This window comes from Fringilla coelebs, assembly GCF_963513975.1.
Source record: "Fringilla coelebs genome assembly, chromosome: 1".
Classification (NCBI taxonomy): Eukaryota; Metazoa; Chordata; class Aves; order Passeriformes; family Fringillidae; genus Fringilla; species Fringilla coelebs.
In genome coordinates, this window is record NC_140028.1 from 126,330,067 (window position 1) to 126,356,161 (window position 26,095).

General features: G+C 35.1%; 1 protein-coding gene across 5 annotated transcripts in view; it reads right to left on the bottom strand.

Moving 5' to 3' along the window:
- The window catches only part of PHF14 (PHD finger protein 14), a gene marked incomplete at its 5' end in the record, with an annotated part of 160,378 nt that overhangs the window by 109,487 nt on the left and 24,796 nt on the right, over positions 1–26,095 (bottom strand). For all 5 annotated transcript variants that reach the window (XM_084211205.1, XM_084211203.1, XM_084211202.1 and 2 more), the window contains 9 exons: positions 5,842–5,973; positions 7,381–7,484; positions 9,019–9,114; positions 10,462–10,568; positions 11,122–11,392; positions 13,958–14,104; positions 16,030–16,167; positions 18,345–18,456; positions 23,890–24,049. In XM_084211205.1, coding sequence (XP_084067331.1) covers positions 5,842–5,973; positions 7,381–7,484; positions 9,019–9,114; positions 10,462–10,568; positions 11,122–11,392; positions 13,958–14,104; positions 16,030–16,167; positions 18,345–18,456; positions 23,890–24,049 — 1,267 coding nt within the window. The remainder of the gene's footprint in view (positions 1–5,841; positions 5,974–7,380; positions 7,485–9,018; positions 9,115–10,461; positions 10,569–11,121; positions 11,393–13,957; positions 14,105–16,029; positions 16,168–18,344; positions 18,457–23,889; positions 24,050–26,095) is intronic.

The window sequence follows — 26,095 nt, forward strand, 5'->3', positions numbered from 1 at the left end:
TTGGAGTTTTGTTCTCTGTGCTTGATAAAATGAGTACAGTCCTCTTTACAAGGCTCAGTTTGCTACACACACAGTACTTGTTAACACCTCTAGGCCTTAAGACACTAGAATATAGAAAAATATAAGGTACAATAGCTTTCACAATGCCCCTTTTTGCAGTTATATGTTTACATAAATTATATATTTACATAAATTTGTGGGAATGTACACACACAAATATGTATTCACATGCACTTAAGTAAATAAGGGCACATAGACCAAACTCCTATTATTTTAAGATTTTATGGAGAAAGGCACTTCAAGAGAGAGAACGAGAGAAGGAGAGAGAAGCTTTAAGTAACAATATTCTCTCCAAATGTTTCATGTCTGCTTAGCTATAAGTTACTTTGAGTTTCTTTATTTTCATAAGATGCATTGTTCTTAAAGCTGTCCAACCCACAGCTTTAAGGTGAATTTTTATTTAGTAAGCACCAGAGAGCATGGTCCTCCATAGCACTGCAGCATCAGTCATGTCATTAATTTATGTACTGGAAAGCACAATTGAAAGTAACTACTATGATCTGCTTATGCAGATGCAAGCAATATCTACGAAAATTTTCAAAAATTCTATGAGCTGTTCTTAAAAAGCATTTATTTTCCCCATTATTATGATAAAAATATATCCATGTATAAATTATAGAAAAAGCCTCCATAACTTCAAGAGCTGCACTAAAAATGACACTGTTGTAAGAGAAACAAATAGTCATAGGGTTTTACAACAGTATTTGGAGTGGGGAATCCAGTTTCTTGGATCTACCACTCTGCCTGTATGATTTAAATAATTCCTGTTCTTTATCTCTGTTATTACAAGGGAAAGACACCACTTTTCCACTATCTAGGTTCAGATAGTTTTATAGAAAATATCCATGCAGACCACTAAAGTCCTGAAGTTTCACTATTATCCTATTTAAATATATATGTGAAGCATTGTAACTTTTATGTTACTCAGGAAGACATGAAACATCTTCACCAAAAGATGAGGTACTGCATTGAAGTTACTTAAATTCTAGTTTTATGAACAAGCTTGCTCTGAAACAGGTTGTACAAGTGTGAAAGCAGTGAAAAATGAACAGCAACCAAAATTACAAAAAGCCTAGATCTAGAAAAGAAAAGCAAAATCATAGTATGATGGGGGTGAGGGTGTTGTGTGAATCACATTAAAAATATAGTCACAAATATATCAAAGGTAAAAGGGGAAAGGAGTTATAAACATGAACTCACAAGCAACCTCTTGATTTACCAGACTAGGCTCTACTGTTATAGTCAACCATGTCTCATCATCCCTATCACAAAACAGACAAGCTTCAGCTACAAAGCAGTTTGTCTGTTAGCTCCCATAGAGCCACAGAAAAGCTATTACAGATACACACTCCTCTGACTTGGAAGCAATCTCTTTTCAGTTCTTCTTATAGTTTATTTCAACATGGTTCTTGAATTTAAAGTACTCTTCCCATTCTGCTGTTTAATCCCAATATAGTCATAGAAAACAGCCACGACTTCTTTTTGGCTGTGCCACAGTCATGCTCACTTAATTTCAGCTCTTCAAGGACAAGCAGTGAACAGAGAACCTGCCACAGCAGGTCACCTTTAGAACTACTGGAACAATCTTTGACTAGCTCCCAATTAGCAAGCATTGCTATGCAGCATAAACAAAACAGCAGGAGAAATGGTGCCAAAGATTCAACTTTCAGCACACAGGTTTTGTTTTGCATTTAGTCTAGACTTGCCTAATCTAGACCCACAGGGAAAATCAGTAGCAGGCAATAATATGCCTACTTCTAAAATGTGCCTACTGCTAAAATTACTGGAAGTTTGCTCCATCAAGAACTCTCAGTACTGATTTGAAATCTCTTAATCATACAGAAAGTCTTTGATTAAGCACTAACAACCTACAGAAGAAAAACGAATTTGTGTGATTTTGTTGTGTTTTCAATCTAACTTGGTACAAGAATCAGAAATAACTTCCCACTTCACAAACATCTTGTTAACTCAGTAGCAGTGAGCTGGGAAAGTATTCAAATTGCTTAGCAAATACCACTACAGTGCTTCCAGAAAACAATTCTGTCCTTGGTGTTTAAAAAGGAAAACAAGCGGGGCTTGTTTTCAAAAGGAAGACACAGGTCTCACAGACATGCTCTCTGACAAATCAGCTCTCACAATGTTTACAAAGAATTAGGCCACTTTGAATTCAAAAAATATGGACCACAGCTTCAAGATGACTCCTAGGCTCTATAAATTATACATGTAAATGATGTAGTGGAGGTGGAAAAAAAACAGGGCTTTTATTCTGGAGATAAAAGACAGTATATATGAACCTAATACAGTTCTTAAAAAGCTTCAAAGAGCACCTTACAGAGTGTAAAGTCACAGAGTTTAAAAAAAAAAAAAAAAAAGAAAGCTTGCCATTTGCAACAACTCAAGACATCCTTCAATTAGGACAAGTGACAAAATATAAAAATATTATATTAAGTACATATAAAAATGTCACATTCCACTCAAGTTTATACAAGTTAATAATTTTATATCATTATCCAGTGACTCCAGATAAAGAGGTTCTGGATCAGTACTGAATGAACGAGGTCAGGAATATGAATGAATGTCCAGATACTGCATGAGTGTTCGTGGAACTACTCCTCAGGAACTCTACAGCTCATTCTGTCCTGTGGCCAATATTCCCCACAGCAGTCACCACTAAAATAACCTGTCCTTCAAGAGCAAAAATAAAACCAACCAACCTTAATACAACCATTAGTCCTTGTTTTGTCCATCTCAGTCTCCAGTATGTCATATGCCACCAGAAAGAGTTATCACTGTTTTTCAGCAATCTCATTCCAATAGAAGCTAATTCTTGTTAGCAGCTGCCAAGTATTTTCTTAATGAAAATGCCAATATTTTACTATTAGATTTTGATTCATTATATTGTCTGCCAACACTTGTGCATTGCTTTAGTACCAGTTAGGATCATTCTCTATCATGAAAATACATCCAGAATGGCCAGTAGTATAAAAACACACAAGTTGTCAGCAAGAATGATAAGACTTAGCATTATGATAACATGCTAATCAAAAAAAGTATTTAATTGTTTAAGGAATAGAATTTCTAAGAAACTGAAAATTGAAAATTTTTAAATGGGAGTAAACCACAGCCTTTCATTGTATGGTTAAAACCTCTGATCTAGGAGTTGGACTTGATCCTTCCAACTCAGGATATTCTATGATTCTACTTTGAAAGAACATCATCAAAACAGGCCTAAATTAATGCTTTAATGTAATATCATATAAAATAGTTTCTAAGCCCTTCATCTCAAATCCATCTGAAATGAGGACAGGCTTTGCACTTACTATGGTACAAACTATGTGCAAGATGTTATAACTGTTACTTTGAAGAAAACTGTTACACCTCAGAACACTGGAAATTCTTAGTGTTAAGTGTTTTTAACCAGTTCAACTAGTAAGCCATGAAACAATGGTGCTCACCAAGTCTAAATTCTTACTATGATTTCACTAAGACAAAAAGTGTTAACTCATTTGAAATTTTACACTGAGATAACAAAATATAATTTGTGCTTTTGTCAACAAATTAGCTTTTAAATACATAAAATATTTAAGTTTTTTCTCTTACTATAAATACCTAGTATTGAATTTAATTTAACAATTTCAAAACCCTTTTTGGTAAACTGTAATTTCAACTATTAAATGCTGAGCATGAAATGGATAGAAAGTACAACTACAAATTAGTCTATGTAACATCACCTACACAACCTGTATCACCTGACATCCTCAAACACAATATAAAAGGTGAAGCTGATGGAATAAACTCTTAAAGTACTCATTGTTTAAATAAAAAAAAAATTGGTAAAGCACATGACTGTAATCATAAAAACTTTTGCAAGGGCTCAAGTTAGGTATTCTGAGTAAATTGTTAGCAGTGATAATAGAAGAGAAAGAAAAAAAAGAAACAATTTCTTGGTTACTATTTTAAAAAATAACTAAACTCAATGTTTTTAACCACTCTTAAATAAAGTCTTTTAACCTGCCTAGTGTTTCACAGAATTTCCCACTACACCAATTTTATTTTTCTGCTATGTTCCTACTACATCCTATACAAATATCTGAAAAGTACATGGAAAAGTACTTTTCTTCATATCCTAATCAAAAGATAAAAATTGTATTCAAAACAGCAGGGGAGGAAAAACCTGCTGAACTCAAACTTGGATTAAGGGTCTGTTCTATATGCTCTCTACTGATCCTGAAAAGAATATAAAAAGGAATGTTCAATGATGAAAAGAATGCAATCAATGCAGCTCAATTTGTCTGCTATCATCTCACACTCCAGAATATGCCTGAGCTAATTAGAAGTAAAAGCCAAGTTTGTGATCTGAGATATAACTGAAGCATGAAATTTACAACAAAGCTATGTTATAGCTTTGAAATGAAAGAGCTTTACTACCTAACCTGACCTATCCTTCCTTTAACACCTACTGAGAATTAGTCTTACATCTTTTGGACTGATAGCTTTTAGTGAGCTTTTTCAACTTTGTTAAAAAGCAGAATAAAACTCAAATCTCCTGTGTAAATGAAGAAGCTATCTAAAAATTAAAAAGAAAAAAAAGCTTCCACATAAAATAACTACTTGGCAAATTTGAGTAAAGAGATCAAAAGTCTAACAACACACTACATTAAATAATTAAAAGAAAATTAGGGTCAGGAAAGCATTAGTGATGGTGAAAACCTTTCTGAGATTTTCATCTTTTAAATGAAATCTCTATTAATTTGCTAAACAAATTTACTGAGGTAAATCCAGGTTTTGTAACAATAAGATATAAAAAAGAGAGGCCTCCCATTTCATGTACTGGCCATCTTGTTCTGCACACAATCTTCAAAACTAGCCAAAAAGATGGCTGAAGTAAATATTTTATGCAAGTTCTTTAATAAAAAAATTAGAGATATATGAAGAAAAACAGAAACTAATCTTTTTCTTTTAAAATAGTTTTGCTGTTTTAGAAGAAATTCTTATACTATTCTGACTTTGTACCTTAACATTCAGACAAGGTGGTGAATGGCTCCTCGAGATGCTGTACTCTAACTTCTTGCCAGCTACAAACTGTTTGAGTGTGCTGTAACACATTTCAGAGCCGTTTAAACATGCAGACTGCTAACACTACAGAGCAGAGCAGGCTAATTTTATGACAGTTTGGAAATCAGAATCTCTGCCACCTTATAATTTCTCCACTGCACAACTTAGCTTTTGTTCTGCTCCACAAGCATGAAAGAACTTTAATTTGTGGAACTGTAACTGCAGTAAGTGCAGTTATGAACATCTGTCATTGTAAATTTGAGTCCTAAGACAGCAGTAAACCCAATACTTCCCATAGCGCAATAAACAGAGCTACTTACAAGTTTATTTAAAAATTTTACAAGTATTTGCCTGAAGATCTTAACAGAGAGTTGCTTATCTGAGTCCTACCATAAACAGAAAACCAAGTCTTTCATTTCCCAAAAGTATTAGCCTATAATTTCCTACCGCTATTATACTGCAGTAATAACAATCACAGATGAATTCAAAACCCAAGAAAATTACAGCTATAACCTATTTTTACACAGTGGCTAATAATGAGAAAATCTTTATAACTTCTTTTTTTTTAACCTTGAAACATCACTGATAATAACCTGAAAATAAAAAAACTGCTCAAACTCCATTAAAGCAATCTGTAATCCACTCAGAATTTGCAAATGTGTTCACATTTACATCCTATTTTAAGTAGAGAGACAGCACAGGACAGCACATTAACTGTTTTCTTACCAGTAACTGTTCTTGGTCTTCCTTGGCATCCTTGTAAGAGGTGGATCCAGGCAACCAAGATGATAATGAAGTTTGCACGTGTCACACAGTAGCAGTAGGTGTTGATCATGGTTCTTCTTGCAAATTCCACAACTTTTCATGCACGCAGCAGAAAAACATTATAATTACATACTCATAAAGAACAAACTATACACACCAGCACATTGCCCAGTTTCAATACAAACAAGTGGCACCTTCAACTTGAATGTATAATTTAAGTGCATAATTACTTTTTGGACTAATTTTGGAGGAGTTTTTTTTTTAAGGAGCTTCTACCTATGTACAGTAAAAGCATAAAAGGCTACTAGTCAGAGTTAGCAAAAAATGGCTTTCAATTAAACTTTTGAGGGCTTCCAATAAGTTAGTAATCACTCAATACTTCAGCAAAATATACCAGTAGCAAGTAAAAAAAAAAACAGCAAATGCTTAAACAGAAAATTACGCTGCTAGTACCAATCTTGATAATCAATCACACACTTATGGAGGTAACCTTGAAATAGGTCTATGCTGCTGCTATGCTGGGCAATGTTACTCATTAGAAATTATTTTCGTGTAATTGAAATTTTAGTTATTTTGAAAAGATAGGTGTTGACTGATTGCACTATAACATGGGAGGAACTGAGTGCATCTGAATGAAACAGAATTGGTGAAGCATGATTCCAATTATTCGTGTACATCGAAATTGCCAAATCCTCAGCCCACTGCCATGTTTTCAAGATTTCTACCTCTTGCAGCACTAAAATTAACTTTTACTTGTGTAAAAATCATCCTCTTCCCTTAGCCTTCTAGCTGGGCAAGACACTACTTGCTGTGGCTGGATGTCTGGCTGCTGCTGTCTAGATAAGCAATAAAGCATGTCACTTCTCAGCTGTGGTGAGAAAAGAAGATCCTAGATGACACGCATGTATTTTGCACAGTCACAGTCGGGGGGGGATCCTAGTTTGTGTCCCACTATTACATTTAATAAAAATCCAGTCAGTAGCTTCACAGCTTATGGAAGAGGAGAAAAGCTACAACAGAGTGAGTGAATACATTTCATAAACTTGGGAATTAATAAAAAATAGAAGTAGGGAAATTTAGCACGAGCAAAAAGTGAGAATTCTTATACGACAAGTGTTTTGTGCATCCAGGAATCGTGACTGAACAGCATCATCACTGTTCTCAAAATCATCCACTCAGATGACTGCATTCAAAGAACAAAGTGAAGGTAGTTTTCACATCAAAAAAACAAAAGATTCTTCTACATCAGATGCAAGGAGACAGTTTATTTCCTTAAAGCACTACTGTCAAATTAACAAAAACACCCAAACTTTACTCATGTGTGGTAGGGTGAAGAATTGACCACTATTCAACTTAGCCTTCAAAAAAAGGTAAAAACGTATAGACAACTTTAAAGCATTTTTAAATTAAAAACTGAAGTAAACAATTTCCTCAGAACACTTTTCTGAAACTATAAATTACTAGATACTGTATCTATGCTGTCAAAATTTAATTACTTGCCTATAAAGTACGGCTGGAAGTGTAGATGCCTTTTGTGTTCCTCCTTCCTTTTTACTTGGTTTCCTCTCCTTAGGAGCCCGTAAAATTGCTGGTATGTTCAATTTCTATTGGATTTAAAGAAATGCAATACACATAAGTCTTGACACTTTTAAAGAATATTCCTCTCATCTCAATGCATGAAGAACAAGACACATAACGAGTGGGAGATTGCTTAGCTAACTGTTTTACAGACTGCACATTTATCCCACTATGTTTCTGTAATATAAAGTAGTCTTACAGTAATTTTTTCAAGTCAGTAAGAAATATACAGAAAGACTAGCTTTTAGAATTTTTCTTCAAGCTTCCAATATAGGGATGGACAAGGATACATTTCTCTAGGAAGCTCAAACAAGCAATGGCAGATTTATGAAAGTGGCAGAACACTGAGGCAGTTTATATTCCCCAGCATTGCAGCTACACTGGTGCTCGACAGGTTAATTAGAAAAATTATCTTATTGGACCAAGCCCTTCACAAAGCAGATGAGACTCTCGTTGGGTTTCTACTATCTGCAGTGTGCTGGCTTCTCAGACAGCAACCATCTATCAAAGTCATTTCTCAGCAGCCCCATGGGTCTGCATCTGTTCAACCAACTGGAAAAAAATGTCATGCAAGCTGTGTAAATGAATTCTGCTCAGCTTTTCTTTCCTTTTTTTTTCAAATTGAGTAACATTTGCATCAGGAAACATATTTGTGAATACTTACTCAAAGGAAGGAAAAATAATCTTAGCTTAAAAGATATGTTATGCAAGAATTCTTCTTTGCAAGTAGAAGAGGTAGGCAGACAAATGGAACTACTAAAAGGTTGCATATCTTAGGAATTATTACTGCATAAAGAAAGTGTAAGGCTCGTTTTCAGAGCAGCAGCACAAACTCAACAGTAACAAAGGGCATACCAAAATTGTGAATAATTATATGTCTACATTTCCACAGTGAACAGTTTCTTCAATCTTAAATCATAACTGGAAATCATTGCAATCTCCCTCTCACATCCAAAATGTCCATTGACATTTAATGTCTCTGACATAAACATATACAAAAACACTGCAAAAATCTTCACTTCTCTTTTTCCCATATCAATGGGAACAAAGATAACTGCTGTCAATAGGAAGTAACCCAAATCTTCTGTTGTCCTAGATATTTATATTCATTTGATCAAAATATTCTCCTCTGCCTAGTTACACACCATTACATACATACTGCACTTAAAAGGATTTTTAGCTCATGAAAGCCATAAAGAGTTAACTTATCATTTGAAGCCTACAGTAGCTAAAGACAACTGGAGACAAAACCAGTAGGATTAACTCATGCTTCATGCTAAGGTTCATCACAAATGACAGGTCGATCACTGACACCAAATGAAAGAATTTTGCAAACAAGCACACTATTACAACAACAAAATTAAGCTGCATGTTCGTAGTAGGTGGTTTGCAGAAGTCTAGGTACTTCAATCAGGAAGCATTATCCCCTGAGTAAAGCCTGGGTCTGATCAAATCAAATAAATTTATCTGGCCATAGAAGTGGCAGAAACTAAAGGCCTATTCTTGGAAACCTGTTTGGCTCTTTTTTTTCTGTTAAGGGGGGGCAAAGAACCAACCAACCTGTCCAATGATTCTACCAAGCAGAGCCCAAATTCCTTGCCCTTCATTTCGCAGTTTTCCATTCATATTTTGTAGCTCTTCCAAGGACTCACACAGCTGAAAAATTAAAGGATAAAAAAACATAGGCAACAGGAATGAAAATCCATTAAGAGTTATTAAATAAAATTTACTCAGCCTCTTACTTACCAAGGGTGCATTAATTTATTGTGGGATTATAAAAACAATGAAACTCGTATCAATATAGCTGAGATCAGTAGAACCATTCATTATTTAACAGAAGTAAAACAAGAATCCAGAGCAATCTTTATTTGTTTTGTAAGGACCTGAAGTATTTCAGCATGGAAATAAGTTTTCCTAAAGTCAAATGGAAAGCAATACTAAAATGCAGGAACATTATATGTGATGGCCACACTACTTAAGATGGCAAGATGGTAACAAGCGAACATATAAATGAATCAAAACTCTCTATTGCCACACTAGCACTCAAAGAAAGAGAAAATTTAAAAGTAAAGGCTGAAAGCAACAGAAAGGGTTTCTTTTTCTTCTGGAAGTAGCTGTTAGGTTGTGTGTTTTCGGAGGTAACTGTTATTTTGGTTAAAAGCCCCAGACACAATTGCCTTTCCCTTTATCATCTCTGGGCAGTTCACAAGGATCTGCTGCTACATTTTCCATATGTTCTCACTTAAAACAAACACCAAACAGTTCAGGAATTAATAGTAACACCATAGTAACATCATTAACTATCACTTAATAGGCTGTTGAATTCAGCAAGAACTGCAGCATGTCATCTATCACAAAAGCTACAGTATATCTATGTTTCAAAATAACTTAATATTAAAATAAATAATTATTTGGTAAAAATGCAAAAAGTTCTTTTTTAATCATAATGATGAGTTAATAAAAAATTACATTAGCAACACTTTGGGGAAGCAAAACCATAATTTATGGGCATCAAATTTGTTATACCCTAAAAAGCATGCAGAGGACGCTGTGGAGGTGTGAATACTGATTATTTCTGTCTGAAAAATTAGTCAAGTCATTAAACCTAAGCTCAACTGGAGTTGCAGTTGACATAAAATAAATAAATAAATAAATGACATTCTTGAGTATCACAGATTGCCAGTTATCAAGTGGGGCTACAAGCAGAGAATGCAGGTTCAAACAGGTCCATATGCAATTTGTTGCTGGAGCTCTCAGTAGGGTCAGTTAAAGAACTTGTGTCCAGTCAACATATCACATTTTAGAAATTGGTATTATTTGTATGGCAGAAGACCAACTACAGAATATTTTTAAAAGAAAAAATAAGTTTTTAAATATTACTTTTAAAAGATCAGTAGTTTGCATCTTACATTTTTCTCCGAATTTTTTCCCATGGAAAGAAAATTTCTATCAATAGCAGCAATACTAAAATGGTACAAGGGTTTATCACCCCTTTTTCTTTACCTTATTATACTCCACATGAAGCTTTTCTTGCTCATTTTCTAACTTATCTTTGATGTTCTTCTGTTCAGCCATATTCTCCTGGATTTGAATCATGCGCATATTTCTCTCTATTTAAAAGAAAACGGCATTATTTCCTACTCTTGAATATACATTTTCAAGTTTTATGAACTAAAAAAATGTGATGCAATCTAAAGTTAAAAACTATAACAATACTAAGACACAAAGCTATGGCCTAGAGGTTTAATACACAGACTGAGTAGAATGAACAGTCCTAATATTTGTATTTTGCTGCATAAATATTGTAGTTGTTTAAATGATGAACTTTGATCAGCATCTAGCAAACAGTCAAAAAGTCATGCTATTCCACATAGAAATGGAGGAGAATTTAAGGAAAAAATATTGTACCAAAAGTTACCTAGTTCCTTCTTAAAGACAGTTTAGTCTTCTGTTTAGATTTGAAAGATTGTATTCTTTTCTGAAGTGTCTGTGTAAACAGACTCCAAGCAATAACATACCTGACCTAAAATGAAGTCGTAATCCATATTTATCTGCTATAAACGATTAAATACAATGAAAATAAAAAAGCCAATGAAATAGCATAGCACAATGCAGCAAAGTGCTACCCTTTCATTGAGAAAAATAAGCTATTTTCACCCTTACCAAGGTAATAATTCACAAAGTCAGCAGTGAGAGCTGGTTGTTTATGTTTTCTTCTTCCATCAACACTGGAACTTGTATCTGAAGTATCCACTGGAAAAATGTCTGTGCTTATTCCCATCAGCTCGGCTTTGCGCATGAGCTTCCGTATGGCCGAGGCGCTGCTCGTGAGCGGCCGCGGCAGCTTCTCCCTGGGAACCCAGGCCTGGGGCCGGGTGGTGCGCGCCAGCTCCGCCTTGGCACGGTACTGCTGGAGCCTGGCATTGATGCGAGCCTGCAATCAACAATTCCACCAATTAAAAACATCAAGGAACGATTCAAAATTAGAGTTGTAATTTGGAACACATCCGCATTTTATTTTCATTTTAAAAGCTGCACAATCTACTCAATGCCATTTTCACTCTGGAGCTCTCCAACTCAAAAAGAGACATTGATACAGACATTCCATTTTGCTTCAAAGTGCACACACACATGACATCATCCTTTCACTAGGTTTTGGAGCTATGTACACATTTCTTGATGAGATTTCCCCATTGATGAAAGCAACAGATGACTGCTGGCTTTGAGACAACCCCTTTTAATAATGATAATTTGATGGGACTGTGAAAACTCACTACTGGTAGAAGCTTTGGTTGACCAACCACATATGCATTTAGATACACATTAAGTTGATATTTATGTGAGCAACAAGAGTTGATGAAGAGCATTTGTACTGTATTTGACATACTTTTGTAGGAATTCCTTTCTCAATGCCACTTCTCTTTATAAGTTAAACGTGCTGATTATAATTTGTCAAGAACACAACCCAAACAGAAGTGAAGCAGACAAGAGAAGCTCACAAAATATATTGTTGATGACATCTGTATATTTGTGACCATCTGGGAGATCTACCCCAAAAGATCAAGCTGTTACTGGCAGTTGGAAAAAACTGTCTTGAGGGAACTCTATGAAGTGGCAATTCTGGCAGAAACTGACATCAACACACAAACCTTCAGAGGCAAAACTCCAGCTGACTATCAGTTAGAAGCTGTTTACTTGCCTGCACAAAGAAGAAACTAAACTCATGTGACTGCCCCACCATATGGTGTCTGATACTCCGGAGACAAAAGCAAAAGGTGTGCATATACATACACACTATGGTTAAGGAACATCTCTGATTCCAAACAGAACCACTGAAGGTAGTACTGCAGACAGTTTAACACATTACCTGACTAGGTCTTGAACATTAATGACCAAGAAACAAAGCAAATATAGCTTAAAGGCCAGCTCTGACCCCACTGGCTTTTTTCTTGGACCCACAGCAGCAGACAACAGGTCCACCTACAGCCACCAAGAGTGAAAACATGTGGTTGTACAAAACATATGCAAGTCCTCATACTTGTATCAAGGTGCCTATGACACCATGTCAAGTAACTGCACCTGCAGTTTTCAGCACTCTTCAGTTTCAAAAAACTGAATCTAAATAATTTAGATTTAAAAATTGCAGGGTCTTGGTTTGGGCAAAAGAGGAGAGAGAAAGGGAAATGCTGGGAACTTATCACCATTATCAGCACTGCTTAATACATGCTTGAAAACAGAGGTGATATGCCCTGCTAGATCCAAACCAGTATTGCACAACCAGCACTTACCATTATATTGGGCAGTGTTCATATTATTGCAATGTCTCCACTACACAGGTGCATTTCACATAACTGAGAGCCGAGCATATTCAGCAAGCATTATGAAACGAGTTTTAAATCAAGCAACATGAAGTTCAATACTCCAAAAAATACTTTATTCACAATTCTTCTACAGTACAAATTTGCTCATGCTCATTCTCAACAGCATAGGTAATTTTAAATTAATATTCTCCTATTCAAAAATCTCTGAAGAACTGGAAAGGCAAGATTTTTTAAAATCAAAGGTTTGATACTATGAAACAACATTAAAGTTTGATAATATGAAACAATATTTTCTTTTCATTATCAGAAAAAAAACAGATAGTCCTCTTCCATAAATTATTTTCATTATTTACAGCATCTGCTACTTTCTACAAATAAATCAGGCAGGTTTTGTTTGGGTAACAAGCTGCTTTTCTACACAGGTGTGATTTTTCCATGGAATGCAGTTCAGTCTAAGCAGTGAAGCAAACTATGCTAGAAATTCCTCAGAATCAGAAAAAATAAATAAAAGGCACACATTGAAACATGAAAGCATGCAGATTCCCTCAGAGGAATTGAAACCTTTGTATCAACAGGACTTTTATCAGTTGAGCTTCTGCAGTAACTAAACAGTTTTAAATGGATCTGTCACTAGACAGGGATATAGACTTGCCTAAGGCTTTCAGACAACTCCCACGCAGTAGCACAGACTCACTTTGCATACATTATTTCTTTTCCTAGGAAGTCTTTACTATGAAAACACCTGCCACACAGAATTCACTTAGACCTACAAAATTGGAAATTTAGATAGAAATAGAAATGCCTATTTTTTCTGGCCTTTTTTCTTCAGAGTCTTGAAGAAAATATTAAAGAAAATCTATGAATTACAATGAAAAAGTAATTAGAACTTTTTACCTCAAAAGTAAAGTAATATTTTTCAATTCATACAAGCACAGATATTTGATATTTATTGAAATAGATATATAATATATATGAGGTATAACTATATCATATATAGAGATAATTGTTCTTAGAGACCAAACCCTACAAAGAGTTCAGTGGGCTGTAAAATGACTACGCACTATCAATATATTTCACATTTAATTTTCTACTGCAATAACACTTTTACCTTCTTTCAATTTCTGTCTTGTTTAACACTGATCATTAATATAGAGGCATTTGTGTCACCAATACAATACCTGAGCTTCTGGTGAAAGCTGCTTTTCTCTTTCCTGCAAGGACATTTTACAGTAAGATTGTAAAGCCAAGTAGTTCTTCCGCTTCCATTTTCTGTCTAACCTGTCCGCATGCTGTTTACAATAAGCAAAAAAAGGGTCAGCTATATCCTGTTTCAGAAAAAACAAAGGGGAAGGAATGAAAATAGAGTGAGACAAAGTAAGGCCAAAGGGCTCTGAACAGCACAAACATTCTGGCAATCAGTTCACATGTTCAAACGGGCATGTTTTTAAAAACAACTAAAAAGTATGTTTCTAAATCAATTCTGTCATGTTGATGTAATTTATAACATAAGGTGGTTTTCCATTGTTTTCATTGCATGATCCTAAATGTTTCTAAATGCATTAATGATTTCACTCTCTCCTAGTCAATCTCTGTACTATATCTGCATTCCCAGGAAAAAAATCCCAGCAAAATAAATTCCTAAATAGAAATCCCTTTAACATATAACATGTATTAACTTCCTGTTCATTCACTGCGCCTTTTAAATGAAATCCTACAAGTGCTTAATAATTCTGAATACTATCAAAGGCAATATATTTGGTTTCTCTGTTTTTCCAACCATTCTGGAGGCTATACCCTCACATGATTTATCATCTCTCAGATGATTTTTTTCCCATTTTTCAGTCCATCATATCTGCATACTATCATGCCTAGGTTTATAGCAACTTTCAGCATCTGCAAACTCTGCAAGCAGACTACAAATATCTGAGCCATGAAGAGACATAAGAAACAAATTTAATTGCCTTTGTACTTTCAAAAGCGTACAAACAACATCATAAATCTACAGACTAAGAAAAACTTAAAGCAGTCTTCCTTCATAAAGTAATACAAATATTAATAAATTACCTGCCTATCAAATTTTCCTTTATTCCACTTATAAAACATAGACTAATAAAATTTACTCTGACTTTCCTTACAAGCACATTTTAATTTAGATTTTCACAGTATGAGACAGCTTACTTCAAAAATTAGCTGTGCCCTAAAATGAGATTGTGTGAGATTAAAAATTTGACTGCAGACAACATGTAACAAAATTTTAAGGTGGAAAAACAAGCAGATACAAATATCCAGAGGGAATTCACATAGGGCATTTAAAGACTCAACCTTACACATAATCTATTAAGGGCAACAACAAGGAGGCAATGTGCTCTTCCTATTTATCGGTCCAACAGAAGAAAGTATTTTGTGATTCCTTCATGAATCCCTTAGTGGTCCACTGCTTTCAGAAACAGAAGTGTCAATATCAACAGTGAAAAGTAACGCTTGTTTTTGTGTTACCTGTGCCACTTCCTAAGGCAAAAAACTAAATTGTGAAGCTATGAACATGACAGGCTTAATCCAAATGATACATATCAGGATGAAACTGGACAACCTAAAAGTACTTATATCATAAAAATGAATCAGGAAGTAGGAACTTCAAATCTGAATTGCTTTATATCATATTACAGGGAAAAAACTGTTAAGAAAAGACATTAAGAAGTTATCAGGAGGTTATAAATACTTCTTTTTATTCTGATTCCAAAGATTAATGTTACAACAAGGAAAGTCATATCTATGTACTACAATTTGAAGTAAATACTGGAAAACATGCATGAAAAAGTGGCATCAGAAATGTTTTTAATTTCTCAAGTTTCCTATTTTGTATGATCAAGGATTACTATACTACACAAACAGCTAGGTAAGCATGTCACCCTATGTGAAGTTCAGGAAATAGAATGCCTGTCTGTATTGACTGATAGTCTGTTAAGCCAACCTCTGCATTAACTTTCTCTATCCTTTTTTCCAGTCAGTTTCAAAAGATGCTTAGAGTTGGACAATTTGGTGAAGGCTCTCCCTGCACAGTTCCCTTACTCCCTTACTTATAACCTACCTTCTTTTCCTAGGAAGTCTTTACTATGAAAACACCTGGCACACAGAATTCCACTTAGACCTACAAAATTGGAATTTTAGATAGAAATCCAGGACCTGTGAACAAAACAGCTACCATTTCAGGTCATCTCCTGAAAGCTTTTAATAGAGTTTCCCTACCTACCTCTTCTGCTGCTGCTTCTGAGAGGAGGCCTTCCTTCTGAGCACAGGTCACATGGAAATAAGCTCTGCACATCCCAGCATCACAACTAATGCATACACCAGTTCTGGCAAAACGAGGATCTTCACAAAAGCTGCACTCCTTCATAAAGAAAAATGGAAAAGGCCACAGTAAATATTGCAGGTGCACTTTGCCTAATATTTGATTATTTATGTCATATATATAAAAACCAAACTGGTAGGTGACTCCTGTGTGGTACAGAAACCAAGTATGCTCCCAATGGCTGACACTACTTAAAGCTTCCTGCCTTCTCAAGTCCCACTATTAATTTCATTTTCAACAATGGTAAAGTGCTTAAATAATCTAAACAGCATGTTGGATGAATTTTTATATGAACCTCCATGTATTGCATTCCCCTTTAACAAAACAACTAAATACCATCAAAGCAATTCAAGCACAATTAGTTGTAGAACCATGGTATAAAAAAAACACCACTCCTCAGCAAATGTTCAACGAGTTTAGAGGACAAACAGCAATAAAAGAGCAGTGCTCTGAATGGAAACCACAGATAATTATGTACATATCCTTTGATAAGCAATGACTGAGGAGTAAACATGTGACAGTGCAGAAACAAATACTCAAAAATCATAAATATCAGTAAGGAAGGTTGCGATTCACTTAATTAACTGTGGCTTCAGATATGTGCATTCTAGGCACAGTCACTTGAAAAATAACCAACTGACATTCCCAAATACGATCTGGAAAAAAACAATTAACTTATTTTTCAGTCAGATCAATTCAGTCTCTTTGACCACAATTTCAGACCAAACTCCTGTGCCAGCAATCTAGAGAAATAAGCAGATAAGCAGGAAATGGGAACATGCCCTGCTTGAGCAGTGCTGCTATCCAGTGCATAAAGATGATCTAAAATTAGACAGGCACGCACTTCCTAGACTCCTACTTGCTGAATAGAGAGCAAAGCTGTCTATCACCTAGAGAAAATATCTCCATGCAGAAGGTTAAACAACGGAATGGTAAGGAACACTCAGTGACTGAAGAATCTCAAAGCATCACATGTGCTACACTTGAAGGGCACCCTTTAACTGTGTAGCTGCAACACCTAACAGATAAGAAATGAAATGAAAAAACCTATTACATTAAGCTGGTTTTGAAGGGGGGATGTAGCAAAATAAGCTTTAACTTCCACACTTAATATAGCAAACAACATTTACAGCTTTCCAGTAATGAGTCTTCTTCACCTGCACAGGTCACTTTCACCTTACACACAGCAAGACAAGATGCCCAAATTCTTTACCCTGACCCTATACATCACTCATGTTATTAAAAAAAAAAAAGAGTATGATTCATTTTAACAACAGTATGCAGGGTCTGGGGTGCTTGCCCCAATCTTTTACAAACACATCTAAACAAGGCTAAGTGCCTCTCTCTCAGCAGGCCCAGGCTCCTGATACAGCTATGTTGTGCATCCAAAGTGTTTTAGTCTGTTTTATATATTGTATGCAGTTTTAAAACTGCACTGCACATTTTCCTTTAGTATTCTATTTAACAAATAGAAAAAATTCAAGAAAACAGAAGTGACTTGGCAGAAATGAAGCTTTAGAGTTGCAGACTTAGAACCAACCACATTCCCTCACACTGGTCTGATAGACATGGCTTCCGCACGCTGTCTCCATTAGCCAAAGAAACAGTATTTAACAAACTAATGAGTGCTGTCCTCTGCCCACTACAATGGTTTTCTGTAAGGTTTGTTCATGATTACTTTTGATCTGGTCTGAAAACATTTATATGTAAAACAATTTTAACTTTAGAATCATGTATCAGTTCAAGTTGAGGGTCCTATGTTGCTGTGGATTTTGGTAAACACTGCTTTGGAACAGCCTGTTGTACGCATACTAGCTTACATTTGAACTCTTAAGTCATTCTTACTGAAGGTCCATCTGCCCCTTTCCTAATCAACTTAACCTCCCATTTCTCATCTTATGAATCCTCCTTGCTTTCCATTCACATTTTGTCAATCCCCCACTGACTTCAAAAGAAATTAGCACCTCTGTAAAAAAACAGGGAAACTGGGCAAAAACAGTGACAGAAATTATGGAGAATGGTGCTAAGGGAACATATAGAAAGATGGAGGGAAGAGAAGGTAGGCTGTAGGTATAACAACCATTTAATAAACTTTATCTCATTTTTAGTCTTAACCTCACTACAAAATTGCTATTAAAAAAAAAATAACGTCGGGAAGATGCATTTTATTCTATTACACTAAAACATAACATACAGCTAATCTCTTCTAAACTTACCTTTGCACCATACTTGGAATAATTCATTTCTGTTAGCGTTACTGGCCGCAGCTTGTCAATATCTCCAAATGCCACTCCTGGAACATAGAGGGCACAAACAATGTGGACCCACCTAAAACAGCAGACAAAATCAGGTTACTGTTACCAACATTTTGATTCCATATTATACTCACCATTTTCAGATTTCAAAGTGCTTTGTAAATGTTGCAGATGCTAGCTGAAACACTTGAAGGAAAGTACATTAAAAGCAGGGATGGAGTGCCTATTTGGAATTCAGGAGCTCAGACACTGAACCACAGAGTAAGGTCTTTCAAAGGCACTGGGATTGCTCTGCCTGTCTGGATCAAGGGCTGGGCTACCACCACCTTCCCTTCTGATGGTTCTCCCAAGAGCTACATACACTTTTCAAGGAACATGAAAGGTGTATGAAGATTTTGATATTACTTATAAAGCTAAGGCAGACAGATATTTTCATAACGTGGCAGGGGGTAGGAAGGGAACAAACAAAATTATACAGGTAGCCACAGCAACACTGAGCTCTGAGCACACAGCTATGAAGTACTTACAACACAGAATCAGTCAGACTTTCCACTGTTAGTTGCACTTGTTAGTATCACCAAAACTAACTAGTTTTAAGCAACATTGAGAGGACTTGCATTCAGGAATAAATACATCTGAATAGTATAAAAGAAAAGCCTATCTGAAACTCAGATAAACAGCCTTAGTTTACTTAGTTGTTCCCTTCTTTACTGGCCATAAAAAAACAAGAGAGTAGGAGGTCTAAATCTTCAGCCCTGAGGGGCATAAAACGAATCTGGACCTCAGAGTATAGTAATCAAATGCCACACAATGGTAAAGACTTCAGCCTCAAGACTGCTCTTGACAGGCATCTTCTTAACCTCCTGAAGCTCTCAGCTACCCAAAAATAGCCTTGCAGCAGAAGACAAATTTTCCCCTTAGTCTTCTTCTTCCACTGTTCTCGTAATGAACGCTTTCTAAAAAATCCAGCTCCCACTGTCACAAACCATCAGTTAGTGACAAACTCAAAATCTGTTCTGCACAGCTTGCATGACTCAAATTAACTGAGACAAACTACTGCAAATAATCTTACTGTTTTATCAAAATTCAGGAAGTATTTGCTACTCCTTGCATCAGGTGGGAAAAAACTGTGATAGACAGAAGGTCAAGACTGCTATTTTTTTGTTATTTTAAGATATTCAAGAAAATGGCCTTTCAATTTCAGAGATTGTAGCTAACACTATGAACCTATAAAGTCCAGTCCCACATGATGTATAATACAACTAGAGACTTCAGACATAACTGAGCTGAAATAGCCTGTTGGAGCCTCAGCGAGTTAATTTAGCACTTTACAATCTTCCCAGTCATTATTGTTTAACAGTAAATGTAACACTAGTGAAGACTAAAACTCTCTTCTGTTCTAATCAAATAATAGAATCTACTCCCTGTATTCAAGAAGACTCATGATGATGTGAGAAACACTTCTTCCCTTGTCTCTCTTACAGGGATGTAGTACAGACGTGTTACCACTTGCTAAAATCTGCACCCATGCTGCTGTGCTCTTTTTCTCAATCTTCTACCACTGTTTAGCCTATCTCTTCTCCCTCCTCTTTCCTTTGTATGTCAATTTAAAAAATTCAGTTATACCAGAGCAATAACATCCTGGGTTCAAGGACACTTAAAACAGCTACTGTTATTAACTAGCTGCTTACAGATGAAAGAAATACTGAAGTTTATGGTTATACTATTCAGGAGATCCATGTAGCCCTGGTTTCCCAAAGGAGCACACTTCTCATCAATTGTCCTTAGACATACAATGCTGGAATTATTCACATTCAGATTTATTAAGTTTCATGTTATTTTTGAATCATATATCCCAACAGAAATTCAAAAAAAGCAGAATATGAAAGGTTCAGTAGCAAGCTCAAAAATATATCTATATTTCAGTCTTTACAAAAGAAAACAATGATCTTTCAATGCACAAAACTGGTGAACAGACTATTTACTTACCATTTTCCCCCAAAACAGTCCAAGATATTAACTGGATAACAGAAAAATCCCAGTAACAGTAAGAAACTAAAAAGCTATTAAATTGCTTCACTCTGTAAGAAATTTCCCAGTAAATCTAACAAGCCACAACATTGACTGATCCATTGTGTCATATCTGATAACATTCTTTTCACTTGTGTATTTAAAAACAAGTACTTATCCTGAGGTTAAATCACTCAGATTTGGGGTGCTAAGTAGTAAATTCCTTTTAAAACATATAAATTTCAAACAATTAGCATGATGTATAACCCAAATACACATTTATATGCAAGAACTGCATGGTTTTACCTCCACAAATTTTACTACTGTTCTTTACATCCACAAAATTATTTGGTCACAGCACTGTTACTATAGGAAGAAGCAAAGAAAATTTAAACACGAGTTACAACCTTGTTTTTAAACAATGTAGTACAAATACAGCAGCCTGCTAGCTGCCAGAGAACAAGCTGAGACACTCAAGTGTTCTGCCAAACTTCTTGCTGCTCAGAAAAGGAGAAAACCTCATCAGTGGTTTTATTACAGCAGAAATACTCCAGCATGCCACCAAAAATCTCTAACTTAATACAATGTTACATGTAAAAAATCAGATTCTTCTCATTAGTATATGAAAAGTACATCTTCTGTCTGACTCCCCAGAAAACCACTGGAGGCACAACCTATCCCTGCAGGGGAGCAATGGAGCACCAGGTTCCACCTCTGCCCTTCCTTGCTGTATCCAGGAGTGGCACTAGCTTGGCCTAAATCCCTACCATACTTTTATGAAATGTTGCTCTACTAAAAAAATCATATGTACATGCTTAAATGCACATTTTGGTAAACATTATGATTTACTAAAATAAATATCTCATTGATATAAGCATATTGTACTTGTTTTTAAAAATAATTTAAGAAAAAAAAAAGCAAAATACAACACACAGAATGAGACCTGTAACCTTGAGATAAACAGACTTCTTATTTGCAAACAAAACCATCTGAATTCTGTATGGCTTTTTTTCCATACTCTTCCTTTAAACTAAGGTGTGTAACACAGAACAAATCTTTATAAACAGAAGTTACATATCTCCACAATTATTATTCTTAACAAAAATCCAAGGTTCTGGTTGGAGATTTCTGATAGTAAGTTTTAATACAGCCTACTAAACATACTCTCCAAAGTTCAATATAAAGATACACATCTACAAGCAGCTGCTTTCTCAATTTAATTTGCACAGTTTTTTCATGCTCCACTGGTGTATTTAATGCTGCTTCACTCTGTAGGAGTTTATCTATGTTCAACCCAACAGCTGGCTGCTTGCTTCATACTGACCTTCTCAAAATGTTTTAGTACATGTCACCCAAGTATTGCAGTACTACAGATTTAAACTGCCATTTCTGTGTGATTGGCACACAAGTGTCTCATTTCTTTAACCACCTATATGTGAACTCAGACCTGAATCTTTATTAAAAACCATATACAAGTCAGTCAAGTTCACAGCTGAAGCAGCTTCAGCTGCTTTTAATACCAGTTCTAAATATTTTCCTGCTCATTTATTTAGCTGCACATGTTTTAGAAGCTTGTAATTAAGACAAATTGGGTAATCAAAGAAGAATAATCTTCCTTGTTACTTTACCATCCATTTAGCTTGGAGCAATGATGACAGATGTTGATTAGGAAGGAAGAAAAACTCCATACTGAAACAAGGACAGAATTTATATTTTTGGATAATAGCCTTTTGAGAAGCAAAAATTTCATAAATTCACATTTATACTTGAGAAACTGAGAGATTAATATGAAAAGGCTTCTGCTGAGAAATTAACCACCTCATTATTCTAATGATTCACCTTTCATGTAAAAAGAGAGAAATTATTCCAATTTGATTATGAAGAGAAACTGACTAGGTTTGGTTTATGTAATTTTGAGCACTGCCGCACATGGAGAATTTATTTTTAAAAGGTGGTAAGGGGATGAAGAGCAATGGTGAGGAAAAGAAATCTGTTACTCAGTAGTCCCTCCTGCTAACACAACAAGAAAAGCACAGAATTGGATTACAGTTAACTGAGGACAATGGAAACATAACAGACACTGCCCCAAGACCCCACTCCTAGTGTCTAGTGCCCCCTATCCTTGAGAAATCCAATTTATAAATAAACAATAAAAAGAGAGCACATGAATTTTCACATATTAATAATGTCAACTAGTGAATTGCAATCAGTATTTGTTTTTTCTAGTATATAACCTCTTCATCTGGGAGAATAAACTTATCCAGGATAGCAATATCATATTATCCAGCAAATAAAGATACAATAACAATAACAAAATATTGTGATAATGCCCACTGTCACCAAGGCAGGCATGTGCTTCTGCACAGACAACCAATGTAACAAAGAAAATACTTCCAGGTTAACTAAAAGCATACCACCCCTTCACAAGAAAAAAACTAAGCAAATATTAAAATGTTGACTTATAATTTCTACTAGGATAGCATGGAAAGTTATATTTATAGGGCTTAAATTGTTTGCAGAACACAGGAATAAAAAGGTTGAAATAAAACTTGCCAGGTGACATCAAGTCTCACATTTCCTGTTACACGATTGACTTATAGTCTTTCAGAGTAATTTTCTTGCCTATGGAAGCATTATTATCAAAACAGAAAACAACTGGAAAAGCACCATTTGCTCAGTTGTGTAAAGGCTTTATAAGGAAGATGCCATACACTCTTAAACCTACTACAGACTAGAAACAAGGATCTGAACATTAAAGTATTAAAAAAGCACCAATACCATCAAGATTCAAAATTATTCACTACAAACCTTCACTCGTTTGTGTAACTTTTTTTTTTAAAGCTTATGAAAAGCCCAGCACCTGAAAACTTTGCTTTTTACCACACACACAATTTATACAACCATAAAGTGTATGGAAAAAACCCTTAATTTTCATGGTCAATTAAAAACAAAACAAAACAAAACAAAACAAAACAAAACAAAACAAAAAAAAAAAAACCAAAAAACAAAAAAACACAAAAAAACCCCATGAAACCATGCAGCAAAACCTAGCAACACTAAGCATAAATCAGCCAGCACTGATAACACAGCTTTTGGCTTTAGTACAGATAATTAGTTATCATTAATATGTATATCTTAATTTATTTTCAATTGTGACAGGAATTGAAGACATCATGAGAATTAATCTGCTTACTCTCAAATTAGACAAAAATTCAATCCTAAAAATAAGTAAAGAATATTTTCAAAAATCAAGAATATAATCTTTATAATTCTAAATAATCATAATATACAAGGTCTGTCTGAATACCTTTAGCACACCTTCAGTATAATTTTGTTATGCTACTTTTCTAAAATAAAAACTTGCATTTTTCCTCCCACTTACATCCTACTAGAAAGTCAATAGACCTGAGCAGAGTCTCTACAAGGTATAGGAAAAAACCCAATCTTTTAAAGAAAAGATGACACCAAATTCAAAACATCCCTTATTCAGACTTACCTGCCTGCATCAGTCTCCTTGAAGATCCCATCTTGGTTGGGACACAATTCACAGCTAGGTGTGACACCACATTTGCATGCATCACAAAACCATGGCTCTGTGGAATTCTCTGAAGCTGAACTCATGATAGAGTCACTCTCTCCATCAACACCGTAGCAACCTACACACAGGACAAATGGAAGATCAATACAAGAAACAATTGTAGAAGCAGCCCCTTGTCAGTTCTGACTTCACAAGGAGACATACACATATAAAGATTCGGGGGAACAATTCAAGAGAAATACTGAGATACTCAAGAAAGTTTACAATTACTTTTGAAGTTATTATGGTTAGTGCAAAATTTGTATTTTAAAGCAAGTTTAATTCTAAAAAGTCACCCGTTTTATGTGACTGTATTAGATTACAACTAAAAAACAAGAAGAAAGAAGACTGCTCCCCTTTATTCTTCTAGCTACACTTGGTGTTCTTACAGACTATCCATTAGGAAGAAAAGTAAGAAAACAAGACTTGAAGCAACCAAAGATTAAAAAAAACTCAAGGCATTTTTTTTGAGTAAAGAAATGTATTTCAAGATAAAAGCAACAAGCTCTTCTCCCTGGAAATGAACATTTTTTGGAGGGAAGGAAAGGGTGTTTGGATTTTCTTCTAGAGGTTCATTATGTCAGCAGAATCCAGTCAACAAATATGCACTCCACTTTTCCATTTTGCATTCAGCATGCAAATCAACTACAAAAGAATATACGCATGAAATAAAAAAGACTATTTACCTACTTTATGAGTTGTAGAACTGACCTTAAGAACCCTGGTGCAACTTCAAAACCAGAGAACAGTTTGTGGAGTACAAACTGACAATTCTGAGACATCACACTGGTGATTGATGAAATATATATTTTATTTTTTTTTTAGCACTCTCATTTGTACCTGGTTTTAAATTATAGCTAGGCTCAATCATTCAGTTTCTCCCTTCCTCAGTACAACTAGGGTATTCTTTATGATTGCTAAGGCGCCTATTGCATGCTTAGTTACCACAAATTTAGGAAAACTGTGTCTTTAAAGTGATTTGTTATTTAAATTTTGCACAAGAACAAGAGTTGCATTAGTACTACTACAAATGACAAAAAGAAAAATACTTAACTAATCACCCTAAAACTGGTTTTTTCATATACCACATTTTGAACATTTAGCTGCTATTCAATAAGAGAAAAAATATCTAATTGTCAACACTTAAAACACAGCAAAGATTTTACTAAAAAATTTAATTCAGCTATTTATCAGATGCAGCAATCAAGTCAAAATTTGTGCTTTCAAGGTAGTAAAATTACTCAATTCTGCAATTAAATAGCAACATGATTTTTTACTTTGTTTTATTACCCACTGGCTGTAACAAAATAGCAACAGTGCTCCAACTCCCCTTGCAACTGAAAGAGAGGTCTGCATAACATGCTGAAACTACACCCAGGAAATAAGCAACGCTGCAGGAACCTCTAAGAAACGTAGTCTTCCATTACAGGATGAACTTCATCAATAAGAATTAAAAGAAGATGACAGAATGTTTCTTTTCATAATAAAAAGTGTCCTAGAATGAAAGGACAAGTCATGTGCAGAAGTGCATTCAGAGACAAATTTCATTAGGGATATATAAGATCATATAGCTCATGCATAGAGTCACTCCATCTTCCTTATAACGAGATATCAGCTTAAAACAACATTCCACGAAGTATTTTTTTAAATTCTAATAACACAATTTTGAATAGATGCCAGCAAATCTCCTTTTCAGCAATAACGCTGATGTACAAACCCATGGCCCATTGATAGCATAGAGATGATTAACCTTTTAGTGATTCCTTTAGACTTCAAAACATACTAACATTTCCTTAAAAGTACTTACTAAAAATTTCTTAACATTACAGATGCAGTAATACTGTTCCTCAATAATTCCACAATCCACACAGCAAAATAAAATCAGTTTCTTTCAAACACTGATGCTCCTTCACCAATTGAAAGTAATTAGATTTGCTTTTCTAGCCTAAGTGCCATCAATCTACTAAAACTAGAATGATGACCTCCCCAAACTGTCTTACCTTATTCTGAAATAGTTGCTTTATAATACTTATCAGTCATTTATACCTGATCGTTTTTTATCCTTCCTCCTAGAAAATGACACAAATGTGCTGCAATTATTTAGATCCTTATCACATGTGTTGGC